General features: G+C 48.5%; 1 protein-coding gene across 1 annotated transcript in view; it reads left to right on the plus strand.

The window, feature by feature from the left end:
* Window positions 1-12844, plus strand: part of SYN3 (synapsin III) — a 424113-nt gene extending 411269 nt beyond the window's left edge. Inside the window, exons 10-13 of the mRNA XM_058568480.1 lie at window positions 1113-1247; window positions 1774-1861; window positions 7044-7335; window positions 11117-12844. Of these exons, the coding sequence (XP_058424463.1) occupies window positions 1113-1247; window positions 1774-1861; window positions 7044-7335; window positions 11117-11249 (648 nt within the window). The 3' untranslated portion in view covers window positions 11250-12844. The remainder of the gene's footprint in view (window positions 1-1112; window positions 1248-1773; window positions 1862-7043; window positions 7336-11116) is intronic.
* Window positions 12845-17557: the final 4713 nt, after the last annotated feature.

A 17557-nucleotide genomic window follows, 5' to 3' on the forward strand; every position in this document is an offset into this window, starting at 1 on the left:
TTCACAGGACGCGGGGCCCATCCCTGACCTCAGAGCCCACAGTGTGGTTGGGGAGACACGGGTAAACAGGAGATGACAGCGCTGTGCGGAAAGCTGTTGAACAAAGGACGGTGGGAGTACAGAAGAGAGGTGGCTCCTCGGAGCTCGCTCAGTCAAAGAGGGCTTTCCAGAGGATGGCTAGCTGGGTGTCTCCTGGTAGATGAGAGTCAGCCAGGTAGAGAGGGAGCAGAGAGAATGGCATGTATGGGGACCTGGACGGGAGAGAGAACCTGGTGAGGCCAGAGCTTGGGTAAAGGGGAAACAAGGCAGTGCGTTTGATGGGGTGGGGTGGTGAACAGGGCTGGACTCCCACAGCAGAGGAGGCAAGAGCGGGCCCACCAAGGCCTCACTCCCCTGCAAGACCTTCTAGAGCTGCCCATGCCTGGGGAGTGACCTGGACCGTTGACCTATGTGACTTGGGGCAAGTCTCTTCTCTTCTCTGGGCCTCAGTTTCCCAGCTGCAAAGAGCAGGATGGGAACATATGATCTCTCAGGCCCCTCTCGATATGCAAGCTTTGCCTCTACCGAGAGGCAGCCTGCTCCCTGTGGAATGAGTTTTCTCCAGCCGTTGGTTCTGCCAGAGCCCGGGAGAACGTTTCTTTCCTCTTCCCTCTTCTCTCTGAACCCTGGGTCAACTCCAGCCCGTGTCATTTTTTTGTCAGAATGGAGCCCCCACCTTCACTGCTTCCGGCTTTGTGGAAAGCCTTGACCTTGGGCCAAAGCTCAGGAGGCCAGCCCTGACCCTGGGCAAGGGGCCAAGGTGGGAAAGGAGGGGGCGGAGACCAGCTCCCCAAAGAAAAGAGCAGAAAAGGTCAGCAAAGGCTCCCTGGCCCTCGGGCGCATTTCTAGAGTCCAGCGAGTGTAGGCTGAATTGAACTGAACCCAGCGAGTTGATTTGGACTGAACTGCAGGGAACTGGGTGTCTCCTCGGGGGGTCATTCCCAGCTGGAGGCGCTGGGCGCGGTGTTTGCGTGGAGAACATCGCCATCTAGTGGTCACTTCTGTCCTGAGCACGGAGCCTGCTGCCTGGCCTCTCTGGCATGGGGGTCCCTCAGGCCTCCTCTCTCCCGCAGGTGATGGACAGCTCGATGCCCCTGATTGGAGAGCACGTGGAAGAGGACAAACAACTGATGGCCGACCTCGCTGTCTCCAAAATGAGCCAGTTCCTGATGCCAGGGGGCACAGCGCCCTCGCCCCTGAGGCCTTGGGTAAGGTCCTTGCGAGCAAGGAGACTTTGTGTGTGTACATACATGCCCTTTGTGTGCTCTCAGGGCACCAGTCAATAGACACTATTGTGTCTTCCATTTCCCCATCCCCCAACCTTGACAAGCTCCCACATGGCTCCTCCCCTCCACAATCCTCACCACGGATTACCAGACCATTCTCCAAAGAATTTGCTAGCTCCCAGCTTTCTGGAAAAGCAAGTATCAAAACCTGCTCCTCTCTTTCCCCACAAAAACAGCATCAGAATAATGGTTATACTTGGGAGACTTGCTGGCTGGGAGGGGGCACAGGGCAGCCTTCTCCACTGGAAATGTTCTATCCTGATCTGGGCAGTGGTTACACGGATGTGTACACGTGTAAAAATTCATTGTGCTGTACGCTTAAGAATTGTGCACTTTATGTAAGTTTTACCTCAATAATGAAAAAATCTTTATAAATCCTGCCCTCCCTCCCAGGAAGTAAATGGCTGTGGTGATCACATCGGGCTTCTTTTCTCTTCTCCTGCTCTAGGGTCCGCAGGCTAAACCAGCAAAATCCCCTGGGCCAGCCCAGCTGGGACCTCCCCTTGGACAGCCCCAGCCACGCCCACCCACCCAAGGTAGGACCTGTGCCAAGCCACCGAGAGAAACCATCCAGGGAGGATGTTGAAATGTACTGAGGGAGCCATGTGTGATTTCCAGTAGGCACTCTGGAAAAATCCATCTTAATACTTTACCCACAGAATATGTACACTCACTCTATGTACAGAATGAATAAGACTGTGAGGTTTGTCACCCCTTACAGTCAGGAAAGGGGGAGAGAAGGGAAGACAGAGAGTACCTAATATGTGCCAGGCAGTGTGCTAGGAACTTTCCCATCTATCTTCTCTATTTTTAGCCTCCCAACCACTCTACCGTGAAAACATCAGTGTTTCCTTCTTACAGAGGTGGATGTTGAGGCTTTGTCCAAGGAAGCACAAGAAAGTGGTAGGTTTACACGTCTGGCCTCTCAGATCTTCTAGAAAGTGTCTGTTTCCTAGACGCTAGTGGTGCCTGATTATAGATTTATGAGCCAACTAGCTAGAGTGAGAAAGAAAGACAAACAGAACGTTATATCTAACCTTGTCGTTGGAAATTGTTCCTCAAGGAATATTCCAGCATTGCTATGTAAATGCCACCATTTATGAGAAGATGGATAAACTATTGATGACAAGATGAAAAGAAATCGTGGCAATAACAAACTTTCTCGTGGCACGCCAGCTGCTGGGGTGTTCTCGCACACCAGCCTGGGGAGAAAGGCCGCCGGCACCCTCTCTTGCAGTGCAAACCCCCCGGGCTCAGCCACTGCTCCAGCGCCAGCCTGGGGCTCCAGAGCCGCTTTGCATCAAGAAGCCAGGCCAGGCAGTTTCGCAGCAATCTTTTAAGGCTCTGCCTTAAAACCCGTCAGAAAGAAAGCATTACTACCATGGTGTGGCCTTCCCCGTCGCTTGTACGAAAGTAACGGGTTCATTGCTTCATGGGAAGATCGGCCTTGGGCACTAACCGGCTTCCTCTTCCACAGGTCTTAGATAAAACGCCCCATTCATCTTTTTGGTCTCTGCTTCTCTTCTTGGAAAAGCAGAAAGCATTCGAGGAAAGGAAAATTGCATCATTTATTCCGCTGTGGACAACTGAACATTGGGATTCTTCTTCAGGCAGATAAACACGTGTTTGAATCCCCTTCCCTATGTCTCAGTACCTTCGCAGTCTTATGCAACTTACGTCGCTTCTCTGAGCCTCAGTTTCCCCGGTGATAAAGGAAGAACTAAGAGCTGCCCTGTTTAGTTCTGGGGAGCGAGGTGTCCGGCACAGGGGGAGAGCTTCGTAGGTGTTAGCTCTTCCTACTAATAATCTACTATTAATAACTATTTACGTAACTTTTACTATTAAAAACTTACTATTAACTTCTGTCTTCCTAGCAACTACAATATACGTGTTGTTCTTGATGATTATCATTAACGATCCTTATAACTATTGCAGCTTCACCGCCCTCCTGCTTGGTGATAATTCTGTAGTTGTAAGTGTTCAAAAATGACTTATTCCTCACCCTGCCAGGCTCCTGGCCGTGCCTCTGCCTCAGAACTTACTTTTTAAAACACATTTGAACAGAGCACTCTTAAAACAGAGAGCTACTGTGTTCTGTTTCCTCTCCGGCCCAGAGTAGAGACATACTTGATAAAGAGATATTATTTTAAGGGACAGGAGGCTAAACACACTTTTAGTGAGTTGAAAAACAATCAATTTAAAACCAATTAAGATAATTAAAGAAAATGCTCATTGAATTAACATTCAGATTAAAAATAACAAGGCTAATTAAAAAACAATGCTTTCATTGAGTTCTAAAAATAACAAGATCACATTAACTTGTTTTTGAACTCACTGTTCATTTTCAACTCAGTAAAAGTGAAGTTTTCTTTTAATGAGCCTCATCATTTTTTAGCACTGATCCTGTGCTTAGGCAAGTACTTTCTATATATAAGTTAATGTTTTTTGTATGTGCTCAAATAAAAACTACTAAATTGTTTGCTTTGCCAGGAAGCTGAAAGAAATAACTAGGCTGTCTCTTGAGAATCCCCAGTGTATAATAGGGACTCAATGAATAGTTAATAAATGAATGAATGAGTATCCAGATTTCCCAAGATTATCGGCCCTGGGGGGTAGGGAGGAGACTTAAGATAAAAGTAGAAAACAGACCTGCAGTGGGTTTAAAAGACAAAAAAGTAAGCCCATATTTAAAAAATCAGGAGCTTTTACATAAACGTCTAGATTTCCAGCTTCTTTTGATAGAGCAGAAGCTCTCGAAACAGTGGGCCTGCCTTCCTACGTAGCAGCTGCTCCCTTGGACAGGGCAAGGCCTCCTCCATTAGCCTCAGGCCCCACCTCTCCCTACTGTCACTTCCACAGTGACGCAGCGTCAATTGCTATTTTCTTTATGCTTTTGCACCTCTTTAGCGAAATAGTTCTCTGAACTACGTTTTTGTCTCAAGTTGGGAAAAACTTTTGAAGCCGCATGATTTTTCTGACACTTGACTGCTTTGTTTATTTACATACCTGCCTGGCCCTATAGGTGTTGTTTGAGTTTGGCATCGATGGGTGCTCCAATCTCCTGGGACAGACAGTCATGGAAGAGGGAAAGAATGAATCAAAGCCGTGTGCTAAATTGGTGCTGCCATTCAATCCATCTTAGAAAGTGTTGCACAGGCTCACAAAAGTGTTCAAACTGGGAGAGATGTTTGATGGCTGGACCAATGACCTTATTTTACAAACAAGGGCCCCGAAGCCCAGAGAGAAGTGACTTACCCACGGTCACATATCAAGTGAATGGCAAGGCTTGAGTCAGGACCTGGGGCTCCTCGTGGGGTACGGTGTGGGGGCCACCAGACTTGCAGGCCGTGCCCTCCACAAAGGTGCCCAGTGAGACAACGTCTGAGGGGGGAGGTCGGCTGAAATCTAGTCCTTCTCCCCTTGCACCTGGCTCAGAGCTGCCTCCACCTGGAGGAAGGCACCTTTTCTTAGTTTGCACAAAGATGTTGCCCTGCGTGCTATAGTAAAAGAGAGGAAAAAAGAGAAACAAAACGAAACAGGGCTTTTGAGTCAAAAAGAGCTAGGTTTGAGTCTTGGCTCTTCCTCTTATTAGAAGTGACACCTTGGGCATGTCGCAGGATATCTGGGACTCAGTTTCTTTGTCAAAATGGGGATGATGATAGTGCCTACGGAGCTGTCGTGAGGATGCACAGCCCCAGGCCAGGAACAAAACAGGTGCTCGGGAGAGATCTGTGGCGCTGCAGTGAGTGGAGGCCGCGTTATGAAAGGGCTGCAGAGATGGGCTCCAGCCCATTTTAAGTCTCAGTCTCCTAACCCATCTAAAGTGGTCTCTGCGAAGCAGGGCGAGGATAACTACAGTGCATCTCACTCTCCCAGGAGCAGGTGTATCCTGGGGAGAAGACACCAGCAGGCAGCCAGTCCGCGTTAGCAAAATGCAGTTCACCATCAGCAGGCCTGACACCCCAGATTCGAGAGTGAGGAGAGTGCACCTTGCTTGCTTGGGCCCTTGGAATTCCACTTAAAGTCATTTCTGGCTGGCTAGAGCATCCCCAAGCTTATGCTGCCCCTTTGCTTGTAGGTGAAAGCCTGTGCGCTCTGTGCAGTGACACCAGGGAAAAGCCAGGATCCTCTGCGAGCTGTCTGTGGCTGCTCCTTCTAGTATGAAACCTTAACGAGTCTCGGTTTCCACCTCTATGTGGTGAGAAGGATGGTATCTTTCTGACCAGCCTCTCTCTAGATCAAATGATATATTGCTTTTGAGAGTTCTTAGAAAAGTTTAGAGAGATATCCAAAAGAAAGGGATAATTCTTCTCATTGTTTCAAAAGTAATACATCTTCGGAGCTGGCCCTGTGGCCTAGTGGTTAAGTTCGGTGCGCTCCGCTTCAGCGGCCCGGGTTCAGTTCCAGGGCATGGACCTACACCACTCATCGGCGACCATGCCGTGGCGGCGACCCACATGCAAAATAGAGGAAGATTGGCACAGATGTTGGCTCAGGGAAAATCTTCCTCAGCAAAAAAAAAAGTAAGACATCTGCAGTGTGGAAGACATCAGTGAGCAAAAGGAAGAGAGGTCAAATCCCTCATCATCCCACCGCTTTTGCAGTCGTTGCTCAGTGCCCCTTTACGCGAAGCACGGTCAGCAGAAGCATCACTTGGGAGCTTGTTAGAAATGCAGAATCACAGACCCTGCTTGTGTTAGTCAACTTGGGCCGCCGTAACAAAATACCACAGACCGAGTGGCTTCAGCAGCAGACATCTATTTTCTCACTGTTCTAGAGATGGGAGCTCCAAGGTCAAAGTGCCGGCAGGGTGGAAACTTCTCTCCGTGCTTGCAGACAGCGCCTGCTCCCTGTGTCTTCACGCAGCCATTTCTGTGTGTGCATGCCCCTGGTGTCTCTCCTCCTTCTTAGAAGGACACCAGTCCTGTTGGATTAGGGCCCCACACTTATGACCCCATTTAACAATAATTACCTCCTTTAAAGCCCTGTCTCCAAATACAGTCACACTTAGGGTTAGGACTTCAAAATATGAATTGGTGAGGGGGCCACATAATCCAGTCCGTAACACCACCCAGACCTGCTCATCAGAATCTTTATTTTGACAAGATCCCCGATGATTCACATACACATTAAAGTTTGAGACACACTGGTTTTAGTGTATAACCTTCCATTCCTTCTCTTTTACATAGCTTTATACATATGTGCCAAGATGGAATAAAACCATGTGTACTGTTTTATAAGCTACTTTTTTGTTTAGCAGTATATATTTAGCATATATTAGCAATAATATCCCATGTCATTTAGTATTATTCTGCCACAACATGTGTGATGACCACAGCATTTTCCATTATAAGAATGTATCTTAATGTGCCTAATCAGTTCCCATATGGTCAGGCCTTTATATTGTTTTCAGTTTTCACTGTTATAAAAAACACTGTAGGGGCTAGCCCCGGCATAGTGGTTAGGTGCACGCACTCTGCTGCTGGCAGCCCAGGTTGGGATCTGGGGCGCGCACCGACGCACCACTTGTCAGGCCATGCTGTGGCAGCATCCCACAAAAAGTGGAGGAAGATCGGCATGGATGTTAGCCCAGGGCTGATCTTCCTCACCACAAAAAAAAAAAAAAAACACTGTAATGAACACCCTTGAAGCAACATTGGTGCACAGCCATATCTAACCCAAGAACATTTTGAATGTAATGATGTTTTCGCCCTGTAGGGGGCCCTCGCCAAGCTCAGTCTCCGCAGCCCCCGAGGTCCGGAAGCCCCTCTCAACAGAGGATCTCCCCACAAGGCCAGCAGCCCCTGAGCCCCCCGTCCGGATCTCCACAGCAGCAGAGATCGCCAGGCTCTCCACAGCTCTCCCGGGCATCCAGCGGCAGCTCTCCAAACCAGGCCTCCAAGCCAGGCGCCACCCTCACCTCACAGCCCCGGCCGCCCATTCAAGGCCGCAGCACCTCCCAACAGGGTGACGAATCCAAGAGGCCAGCACCTCCCCACCCCCATCTCAAGTAAGTGCTTTGGGAATTGGGAAAGGTATAGGGTGGAGTTGGGCTGTGGGCAGAACGGGGCTGACTCAGGGTCAGGGACTCGGAGACAAAGGAAGACCCGCTGAGGCCTCACCTAGACTTCAGATTGGCTGAAGCAGGCCTAGTGGATGGAACTTGGGGGCAGACAGGGCCCAGCAAGGTGAGAGTATAGATTAGGTGCCACCGTGATCCTCCTTATGTACATGCATCAGTTATTTCTTGCTGCATAACAAACCACCCTGAAACTAAGTGTGGCTTAAGAAAACGACCATTTTCTTTGTTCATAATTTTTTGGCCCAGCAATTTGTTCTGAGTTTGGCTCAGCTGGAAGGTTCTTCTGCTGGTCTCTCCTGTAGAGTTGCCAGAGAAAATACAAGATGCCCAGTTAGATTTGAATTTCAGGTAAGCAATGAATAATTTTGAGTTTAAGTACACTCTCAAATATTGCAGGGGATATACTTATACTAAAAAGGTATTTGTTTTTCATCTGAAATTCAGATTTAACTGGGTATCCTGTATTTTTCTTTACTAAATCTAGCAGCCCTCCTCTCCTGGGATCATTCATATGGCTGCAGGCATCTGGCAGCTTAACTGGGGCTGGATGGTCCAAAAAGGCCTCACACACACATCTGGTTGTTGGTGTTGGCTGGCAGCTGGACGCTTCTCTCTCCGCGGACCTCATCCTCCAGCAGGCTGGGCCCAGCTTCCTCACATGGTAGCATTCCGTCCCCAAAGGGCCAAAGTAGAAGCTTTAAGGCCTCTCAAGGCCCAGTCTTAGCCCACACAGAGTCATTTCATTCCATCACACGCTTTTGATCAAAACAAGTCACCTGGCGAAGCCCAGATTCAAGAGGTGGGGAAATGGACTCTTGATGGGAGGACCTGCAAAGTCACATTGCAAAAGGCCAGACTACAGGGCCGGGAGGAATTGTCGCCATCATTTTTGTAAACGATCCCTCACAATACACATGCACATCCTCTTTCCTCTCAAACCCATCTCTTGGTTTGAGGTCAGAAAGATCCCAAATGTGTTTTCTTTGGAAAGCTTCTCCCTTCCTTTGACTCCAAACACGAATATTGATAATCATAGTTTCCGCTGCCATCTATTGTCTATTTACTGTGTGCCAAGCACTTTACCTGGTTGGGTTTTTTTTTGAGGAAGATCAGACCTGAGCTAACATCCATGCTAATCCTCCTCTTTTTGCTGAGGAAGACCGGCTCTGAGCTATCATCTATTGCCAATCTTCCTCCTTTTTTTTTCCCCAAAGCCCCAGTAGATAGTTGTATGTCATAGCTGCACATCCTCTAGTTGCTGTATGTGGGATGCAGCCTCAGCATGGCCGGAGAAGCAGTGTGTCGGTGCGCGCCCAGGATCCAAACCCGGGCCACCAGCAGCAGAGCGCGCGCACTTAACCGCTAAGCCACGGGGCCGGCCCTGGGTTTTTTTTTAATTCTCACAATCTTAAGAGTTATCCCCATTTTACAGGTGAGTAAACAGAGAAAGAGATTAATAACTTGCCAAAGTTTCCACAGTAAGTAAGTGAAAGAGCTAGGATTGAACACAGGACGTCCAGTCCGTGGATCGTGCTAACCATATTTTTTTGAATAGGTAATACATTCACAAAGTTAAAAGATATCAAAGTATCAAAGGTATACATTGAAAAACCTTACTCCCATCTCGTTCCCATCTGCTGCTTTCCTGCCCCCTGCTCTCCAGAGGGGATCACTTTTGTTAGTTCCTTGTGTGTTCCTCCAGTGTTTCCTTATGCAAATATAAAAATATATGTTCTGATTCTCTCCCCCCACTTTTTTACACAGGTGGTAGTATTGACTATCCACACCACTCTGCTCCTTGCTTTTTACGTTTAACAATAAATCCTGGAGCTCTTCCACTCAGTTCGTTGAAATGGTATCCTTTTCACAGCTGTATAGTATTCCACTGTGTAGTTGTACTATAATTTATCCAACTAATCCACTGTAAATAGAAATTTGGTTTGCTCTTACAAAGAAGGCTGCAGTGAATAACCTGGAACACACACTATTTCTTACGTGTGCAGGATCAGCTGTAGAGAAAATACCTGCGAAATGGTATCATTGGATCAAAGGATAAATGCATTTTTAGTTTGATAGATATGAGCAAGTGGTCCTCCAGGCAATATGGCATAGCGATTGACAGCACAGACTCTAGAGTCAGACTGCCTGGGTTCCAATTCCAGCTCTGCCCCTCAAAGCTGCATGACCTCAGAAAAGTTACTCAACCTCTCTGTGCTTCTACTTCCTCACTTGCAAAATGGGGACAATAGGACTTACTACACAAGGTTATTATAAGGATTAAAATTAGTTTATGCACAGTGAGTGCTTAGAACACTGGCACCATACGGGCATATCTGTGACAGCCTGTCACCGTGTGAAAAGGTGCAGCCCAGGTAATCCCAGGACAGGCTAGGGCTGTGGGACTTAAACCAAATTTGGACACTGACCTTATAGTAATCACACTAGAAACACGGAAATCTCCCGGTTTATTGCTCTAAAGTATCATTTGGTTCAAATCAGCAGGTATGTCTCAAATATCTACCCTGAGTCTAATCCTGGTTGAGGACATGTGCAGAATAAGTGAGGAGTAAAAGCTAGCCCCTGTTTAGAAGAGGATTTCGATTTGTTGATGTGATGACACCACCGTGTGCGGATCTCTGAAACTCATGACATAGCTAGATCATCGCCTACGCAGGACTGTGAGCCTCTTGAGGTCAGGGCCTGAATCACATTCATCTCTGCAGGCTGTCACCTGGCGCTAGGCTGGCGCAGAGCACGTGCTCAGCGAGTAGTTGCTGCAGGCTGGCACACTGCACTGCAAACAGCGGGCACCGTGAGAATTCCGAAGCGGGCTGGAATGGGCAATACAGGCCAGGCTTCGGGGAAGAGGTGGGAGTTGAAGCCCCGAGTGACAGAGCTGGAAGGGCCTGAGGGTGGGCCAGACCGACCCTCCCTTTTACCGATGAGGTAAAGGAGACCCTGAGCGGTACGTTACTTGCCCACGGCCGGAGGGGTCAGATGGCAGAGCGAGTCTAGAAATGGGCCTCCTGATTCCAAGACTCGTGCTGGAACTTACAGGAGGAGCAGCCGTACCCCGATGCTGGTACAGCCCTTTACCGTTCACGAAGCGGGTTTGTGCACGCAGGCGGGAGAGCGGTCAAGCTACTCTCCAGTAGCACCTGCCCTCTGAGCAGCCTGGTGTAGTGGAAATGTGAGCCTCGGGTGCTCCCCTGTTACTTGGGTGAGCCCCAATTTCTCTACCTAAAAAAGGATACCAGGGCCGGCTGTCTGGCGTAGTGGTTAGGTGCGCGCACTCCGCTGCTGGCAGCCTGGGTTCGGACCCCGGGCGTGCCCGATGCACCGCTTGTCAGGCCATGCTGAGTCTGTGTCCCATATAAAGTGGAGGAAGATGGGCACAGATGTTAGCCCAGGGCCAGTCTTCCTCAGCAAAAAGAGGAGGATTGGCATGGATGTTAGCTCAGGGCTGATCTTCCTCACAAAAAAAAAAAAGGAGGGCACAAAAAAGAGGAGGATACCAATAACCACGTGGCAGAGTAAACGATGTGTGTGATGTAAGGGTCACATAAGCATTGGGTTGCCTGATTTCTGGTCTTAGTATCCTCGTGATGACCTCACTCACCCAGCTGGCTTCCAGACGAACTCCCCTGGACTCACTTCCTCTGGGGTCCAGGCCTGGTCGCCCCCAACCTCTCTCACCTTTCTGTTTCAGCAAATCCCAGTCCCTGACTAACAGCCTCAGCACGACCGACGCTTCCCAGCGCGGGACCCCAAGTGAAGACGAGGCCAAGGCCGAAACCATCCGCAACCTGAGGAAGTCTTTCGCCAGCTTGTTCTCTGACTAACCCTGTCCGGGCTGGGACGGGGAGGGCTCTGTTCCACCGTCCCTCCTCCTGCCTCATCTTCCTTCTCAGCCTTGGTTCCCGACGGGAACAGAATGGAGGGTTTGAGAATATCCTGTCTAAATGCCTTCGATCCAGGAACTGAGCGTCTATCCGTGTCCCCACTTTCCTTTGCCATGACGTTCCAGTGTTGTCCGACTGAGTGGCCTTTGAGAACCTCCAGGTTCCTCAAAATGGGCCCCAGAGACGGGCATCATCTCAGCCTGCCCACCCAGATGCTTGCTTCCCTGCCTCAGATAACCAAGTGAGACGTCTGTGTGTGGCTAGTCTTCACATTTCTTGTTAGCGTTTGCTTGCCTTTGGGCCAAGGTCCCCTCTAGGCCATCAAATGCAGACACTGTAGTGGACCTCAGCAATAGAGGAGGCAATAATCTTTTGACAGTGTTTTGCAAACAAAAGGAGAAAAGCCCAGCCAGGGGACCCTACACCTACCCATGCTAGTTCCAGCCAGGCTCAAGAGACTGCCCCTCAGACCAGGCAGGCAAAGGCCCCATCACGCCTGGCCACCAATAGGATCTTGAGGACAGTGGAAAGAAATCAGATCGTGTGGGACAAGTGGGGCCTTTCAGAAACAGAGGGGAAACTCTTGAAATGCTGCTCACGCCCAGACTGGACAGCCAAGAGCAGACGACAGGTTCCTTTAGGAGTCATTACTAGCTCCCAGAGGAGGAAATGCCCTCAACTCCCCGAGGAAGGCGTTAGTTTAGGGCCCCTCTACCCATTCTGTGTCACACCACCAGGAATTCTCTCTGAATTACCGCCGAGAACGTTGTTTCCTCCTCAAGGACATACGAGGAAGCAGAGAGAATCCGCAGGTCAATGACGCAGGATCAGAGAGCGCGATGATAGTAACTTCTAGGTCAGCATTTCACAAACCGTGCATGGCAAGGTGTTGGTAGGTTACTCAATTACAAAGGGTCCCATGGTCACACATGTTTAGGAAACACTGTTTATAGTTCTGTTTTTGAGGTTGATGTTACACATGACGTGTCAAAGGCTCTTGGAATTCCTGCAGTAAACAAATTAGCTTTAACTTTGCTTACCCCAAACTTATTTGACTAACAAGTTAACCGCAGAGCTGGAAAACGTAGTCCTGACTCCCTTTCCAAAGCTCTTCCCTACATCAGACTGCCCCCGTGACCAGATGGGGTGCAGGGATGTCCCTAACCACCAAGCACGTGGTGCTAGAACCATTGTCAGTGCCAGAATCAACCTCCTGGTCTCTGAGAGCCCAGGATAGTAGAACATAGCCAGGCTATCCCCTCACAGCCCACTTTGCAACTCGAGATATGTCTTCCCCTCACTGTTCACCGGGAGGGGAGAGGGGGAGGTAAAAATGAAAGCATCCTTGGCCCAGAGCAGCTTCTAGTCATGCCCAAGAGATATAGACTGCTTGGTCATCAGTTTGGTATCCAGATTCCCAGAAGCATAAAAGCAGTCCTTGGTCCTTCAAAGCCAGGCTGGTATGGTGAGGACAAGGCAGAGACCTTCTCCTTCTGTGTGCCCTAGAACCTTGGACCTCAGAAGAACCCACCTTCAAGCTGGCTTCCCCACAGACTGTTAGCTGGAGACTGGCTCGGTATCAAGAGTGCTGGCTTTGCACCTGGCTGTCAGAGGTCCACTGGGCCTTTGGGGTTGTCCTCTTCCGCCTTGCCCTCTTTCCTCCCTCATGATCAGATCAGTACTACAAACAAGAGAACCCAGGCTACTTCAGAAGGCCTCTTGTCCAGGACCTCTGGTCTTGGATTCAGTAACAAGTAGCAGCCTTGGCATTAGAAAGATCAGTTAGGTCCAGTTGCCAGTGACCATTGGGAACCATAACTTGGCAGCTGGAGACCATGGTGGCCTTGGGCCTGATTGGCTTTGACTAAGATCAGCAGCAAATGTAATAGCCATTATGCCAGGTGAGTGGTGAACTGGTCCACTCTTATTTTGTCTCTGTGCTCTGTTGGTTCAGTGTCTGTGAGACGATCCTTGCTGGCATGGCTGGAGCTCCCTCTGCCCAGTAACACACTTCCCTCCTTTCTGCTCAACCTATGTAATGCAACAGAGCAAGGCCAGCCAGGAGCTGCCAGAAATGCTTCCCAGAGGCAGCTGAGATGGCCCGGTGGGCCCTCAGACACATGGAACTGCTGCTTGGCAGGCATTACTCTCCACACATTCTGCTAGACCCCCAAGGTGGGTGGGGGTGGGCCTTGGAGTCAACATGCCCACCGCCATCCTTTGGGGAGGGCAGTTGAGGGTCGGGAATAGATCAGACAGTCTATAATTCTGTAGAACTTTGCTTCTCCCTCCTCCTCCTCCTGCTGCCTGATGTAGTTCTTCCACCACTCCCTAGCAACTTCTGGAGAAAGCCAGGTAAGGCAGAAGGAAAGGAGAAAAAGAGATGAAATTCAAAACGTCAAATGTGGCTACCTTTTAAAACTATTCTGTTAAAAGAAATTTAACAGAAGACAGTATAAATATTGGATAACATGAGGTTTGGTGATTAGCCACCCCAGTCAAGGATCCTGGGAGTCCCACTACACACATACACACACACACACACACACACACACACACAATATGCCTAGATAATCAGTGGGAATTGACAAATGTACATCTCATAATCCCATCGCCTAATTTTCAGTTCCTGGTTCCATTCCTATGGGGTCTCTGAAGACCTGCTTCCCCACCTGGCTGTGAGAAGTTAGGGGTCACTCGTAAGTAAAAGTCACGTGGAGGGAGCCACAGTCCCAGTCTCGGGTGTAAAGGTCCCAGGGCTCCTTCCTCCTCTCCTGACAATGCAGTTGACGTTGCCCCAGGACAAGGACCTCGGGGCTCTGCCCTAGGGGCCTATTATAAGATTCAAGCACAGAGAGTACAGGATTTGAAGTTTGGTTTCTTCTACTTTAAAAAAATATATATTCCCCACATTGCTCGGGAGTAGATCTTTCAAAGAAATAATGCTGTGCTACATTCTGAATGAAAGGGTGAGAGAAAACTTGTAGGGCAGGGTGTAACACCACGAAGCCCCTGTGCTTTAGGAGATTAAGAACACAGGAAATCCCTCAAGCAGTTGTCACTCTTCTATGCTGGAGATTAAGATCAGAAGAAGTCAGTCTCACCCGATTCTCATTTAGTAATAAAACACAGCTCAAAACACACACCAAAGCGGTGATAGGTCAGACAAAGTTTCTCAAAGTGTGGGCCACAGCCATGTGCAGAGCTAGCTTCATTTCAGATCAAAGGAGACAGAATTTCTGGTCATAAGGCCCAGAACCTGTGTCTTTGTCAATCTCTCCAAGTGTTCTGCATGCATATTGAAGTCAGACCAGCAGCCCTGAGCCGAGCTGTGTGCGAAAGCCACTACAGGAGAAAGACTATTGATACGCGTGCATTACAGCCAGGGACCCACTTCATTGGTGAGCAAAACAATGGCTCCATAAGCAATGACCTCATGGCTTAAATTTTCCCCCTTTCCTATATTCTGTCCCTTGTCTCTAAAAGCATCTCAGCATTCGAACTACATCTCCCAGACATTAACTCCAGTAGCACAAACTCCTTTATCAGGCCAGGCATCCTGATTTTTATAACCAGGCACAGATGATCCATGACGTAACACTAGTTTATAAACAACACATTTAATTGATTTCTCCCATTGCTCTCCCACTATGTATGAATATAGAGACCAAGAATGGTCTTGTGGAGTCCTCAGATCCCCAAAGTGGACCATTTTCTCGCACAGGCTAGCACATGTTCCTTCCAAACATTTAACCTTTAATAATTGTGACATTTTGAAATGGGGAAGGACAAAAAATGGGGAGAGGAGTCACTCTATAGAGATTCTGAAAGGTTGTGTTTGTCGTTTTTTGCTTTGTTTCACAACTTTGACCCAAAGAAAGGCTAGCATTTTCCCTTCGAGCTGACTTGGTGAGGCTGAAACATGACAAAAATCCATTTGGTTGGTGCCAACGTGTAGCACAATGAATAGGGATTCAAAAACACAGCCTCAGTGGACACCTCCGCCAGCCAGAGGAAATGTCTTCTTCCAGATCTTCCCGTTGGCATGACAAAACAGTACTGTAGGCTAATTAAATGTACAATCAGCTTTCCAGGGACACTGGAATACACATATCCTTTCTCTTCCATTAATTCTCTGTTCTCTTCATCATCACTACGTTCCCTCCTAACATTCAGTCCCCGCTGACGGGCAGTTAGTTCTGCCTTTCCAAAATTTCAGGGGTGATGGGCCTTCATTTAGATGGCGACAAATACACTAGCAAAGCCCATGAAGCTGACTTCATCAGCTACCTTCTGGAAGTTCTCCTCTGAATGTGCCATGAAAGGGGTCCCAGGGGAAAGCAAGCTGGTGCAGGTCTGTGGTGGACGAGCTACGTGAGTAAAGCACAGAGCCCATGGCTTGGCACACAGTAGGTGTTCAGGACATGTTTTAGGTTGGCCTTCCAGGAAAACTATGAAATTAATAAGATGTAAACAAAGTGTTCAAATAAGATTGAAACAAAAGGCTGTTTTTCTAAGGTATCAATGTGAGGAAGTCACTTGCCCAGCAACAGAATCAAACCAACGGGGAGATAGTCAAGTGAGATGAGAAGCTGAAGAAAATCTGTGGCAGTTTTTTAACCTCAGACAGAGGCTTCAGACTCTAAACTGAGTCTGAAAAGGAAGGGAGCAAGCAGAATCAGGGGTCATGAGCTGCCCGCCCCCAGCCCATGGTGAGCATGACCCACAAAGAGGCGAGATGACTGCAGGGCTGCCACGGCGGGGAGCCAAAGGGACAAGGTGCCATTGTTGGCATCAGAGGAGGCTGTGGCGAGCAGACCGGGACAGTACTAGAGCTGGTACAGCAAAGACCCAGGACCCAGGAGTCGCATCCAGACCACACACCACACGGCAGCGCTTCCCAAACAGCAGAGCCCCAGCTTGAGCCATCCCGCGGGCACACAAAGTGTCCTTTCAGGACCCTGCCCCTCCCAGCGCTGGAGAGCAGACTGAGCTCTTGTGCTTTATTCAGCTTCATAAAACAGCCTGGTGACTCATTTTATGTGTTCAGAATTGGTGAAAAGATGCAGGTTAGAGTCAGGGTTTAAGCTAGTTAAGTCAGCCTTGCAGAATCAAGAGGTAACTTAAATACACTGGAGGAATAGCTCACGGCCTAAGAGGACTTGCACATGTATTGCCGGTTTCTCTTTACCCCACAGAGCAAGCTGGCTGGTTACTAACTGTACTGACAAGTGTCAAAGCTGTCTGGACTCCTAAGCCGTCACTGATTAAATTCAGGGTTTCCATCTAACATATAGACTCTGATAGAAGGTGGCACTTTTGGTTTGGTCGGAGACAAATCAGAAGGTTGGGCAACAAGCAAGTCATATCAGTCCATTAACCAAACACAATGCATAAAGGGCACAGAGGCTCCCTTGTATTTCCACAGACAAAATATGCAGCTGAAATAGATGAGACCTGGACACTCAGACTGTGTATTCAGAGAATTCTCAACTGGCAGGCCAAGAGGAAAAGATGAAAATGGCTAGGAAATGTTTTCTGAAATTAGTGGGACTTCCCTCTAAGGGAAAGCCAATCTAAAACTAAACATTCTTTCTACAGTGTGTCTGTGTTGATCCTTTAAAATCCTAAATACTTTTCATTATTTTTTTTTAAAGATTTTATTTATTTATTTATTTTTCCCCCAAAGCCCCAGTAGATAGTTGTATGTCATAGCTGTACATCCTTCTAGTTGCTGTATGTGGGACACAGCCTCAGCATGGCCGGAGAAGCAGTGCCTCGGTGCGCACCCGGGATCCGAACCCGGGCCGCCAGCAGCGGAGCGTGCGCACTTAACCGCTAAGCCACTGGGCCGGCCCTACTTTTCATTATTTTTATTCTGATTGATCTGCTCATTTGAAATTTCCAAACTCTCATATTTTAAGTATCTGCTCTCTATGGTCCTTCATTGAGTCTAGAGCAGAAGTTAACATTTCCTTGTCTCTCACTGAACAGTTTACCTGTTTTGCTGTGGAATAGCAGAAACTAAAGTACTATAACCTATTGGGGAATCCCACAAGAGACATTTAAGTTAGTTAAGATTAAACCTTTATTTTATGTGACCTATCTAGTACTTCCCAGTAATCTTATCCACTCCACATTTTCTACAGTCAACCAAAGACTATCCAGAGGAGTCCACCCAGGAGAAGGGCAGGAGAAAGGCAAGCCTTGGCGCTGGGCCCCGGGTATGGGAGCACAGGGGGAGTGTC

Source organism: Diceros bicornis, chromosome 25, assembly GCF_020826845.1.
Source record: "Diceros bicornis minor isolate mBicDic1 chromosome 25, mDicBic1.mat.cur, whole genome shotgun sequence".
Taxonomy (NCBI): Eukaryota; Metazoa; Chordata; class Mammalia; order Perissodactyla; family Rhinocerotidae; genus Diceros; species Diceros bicornis.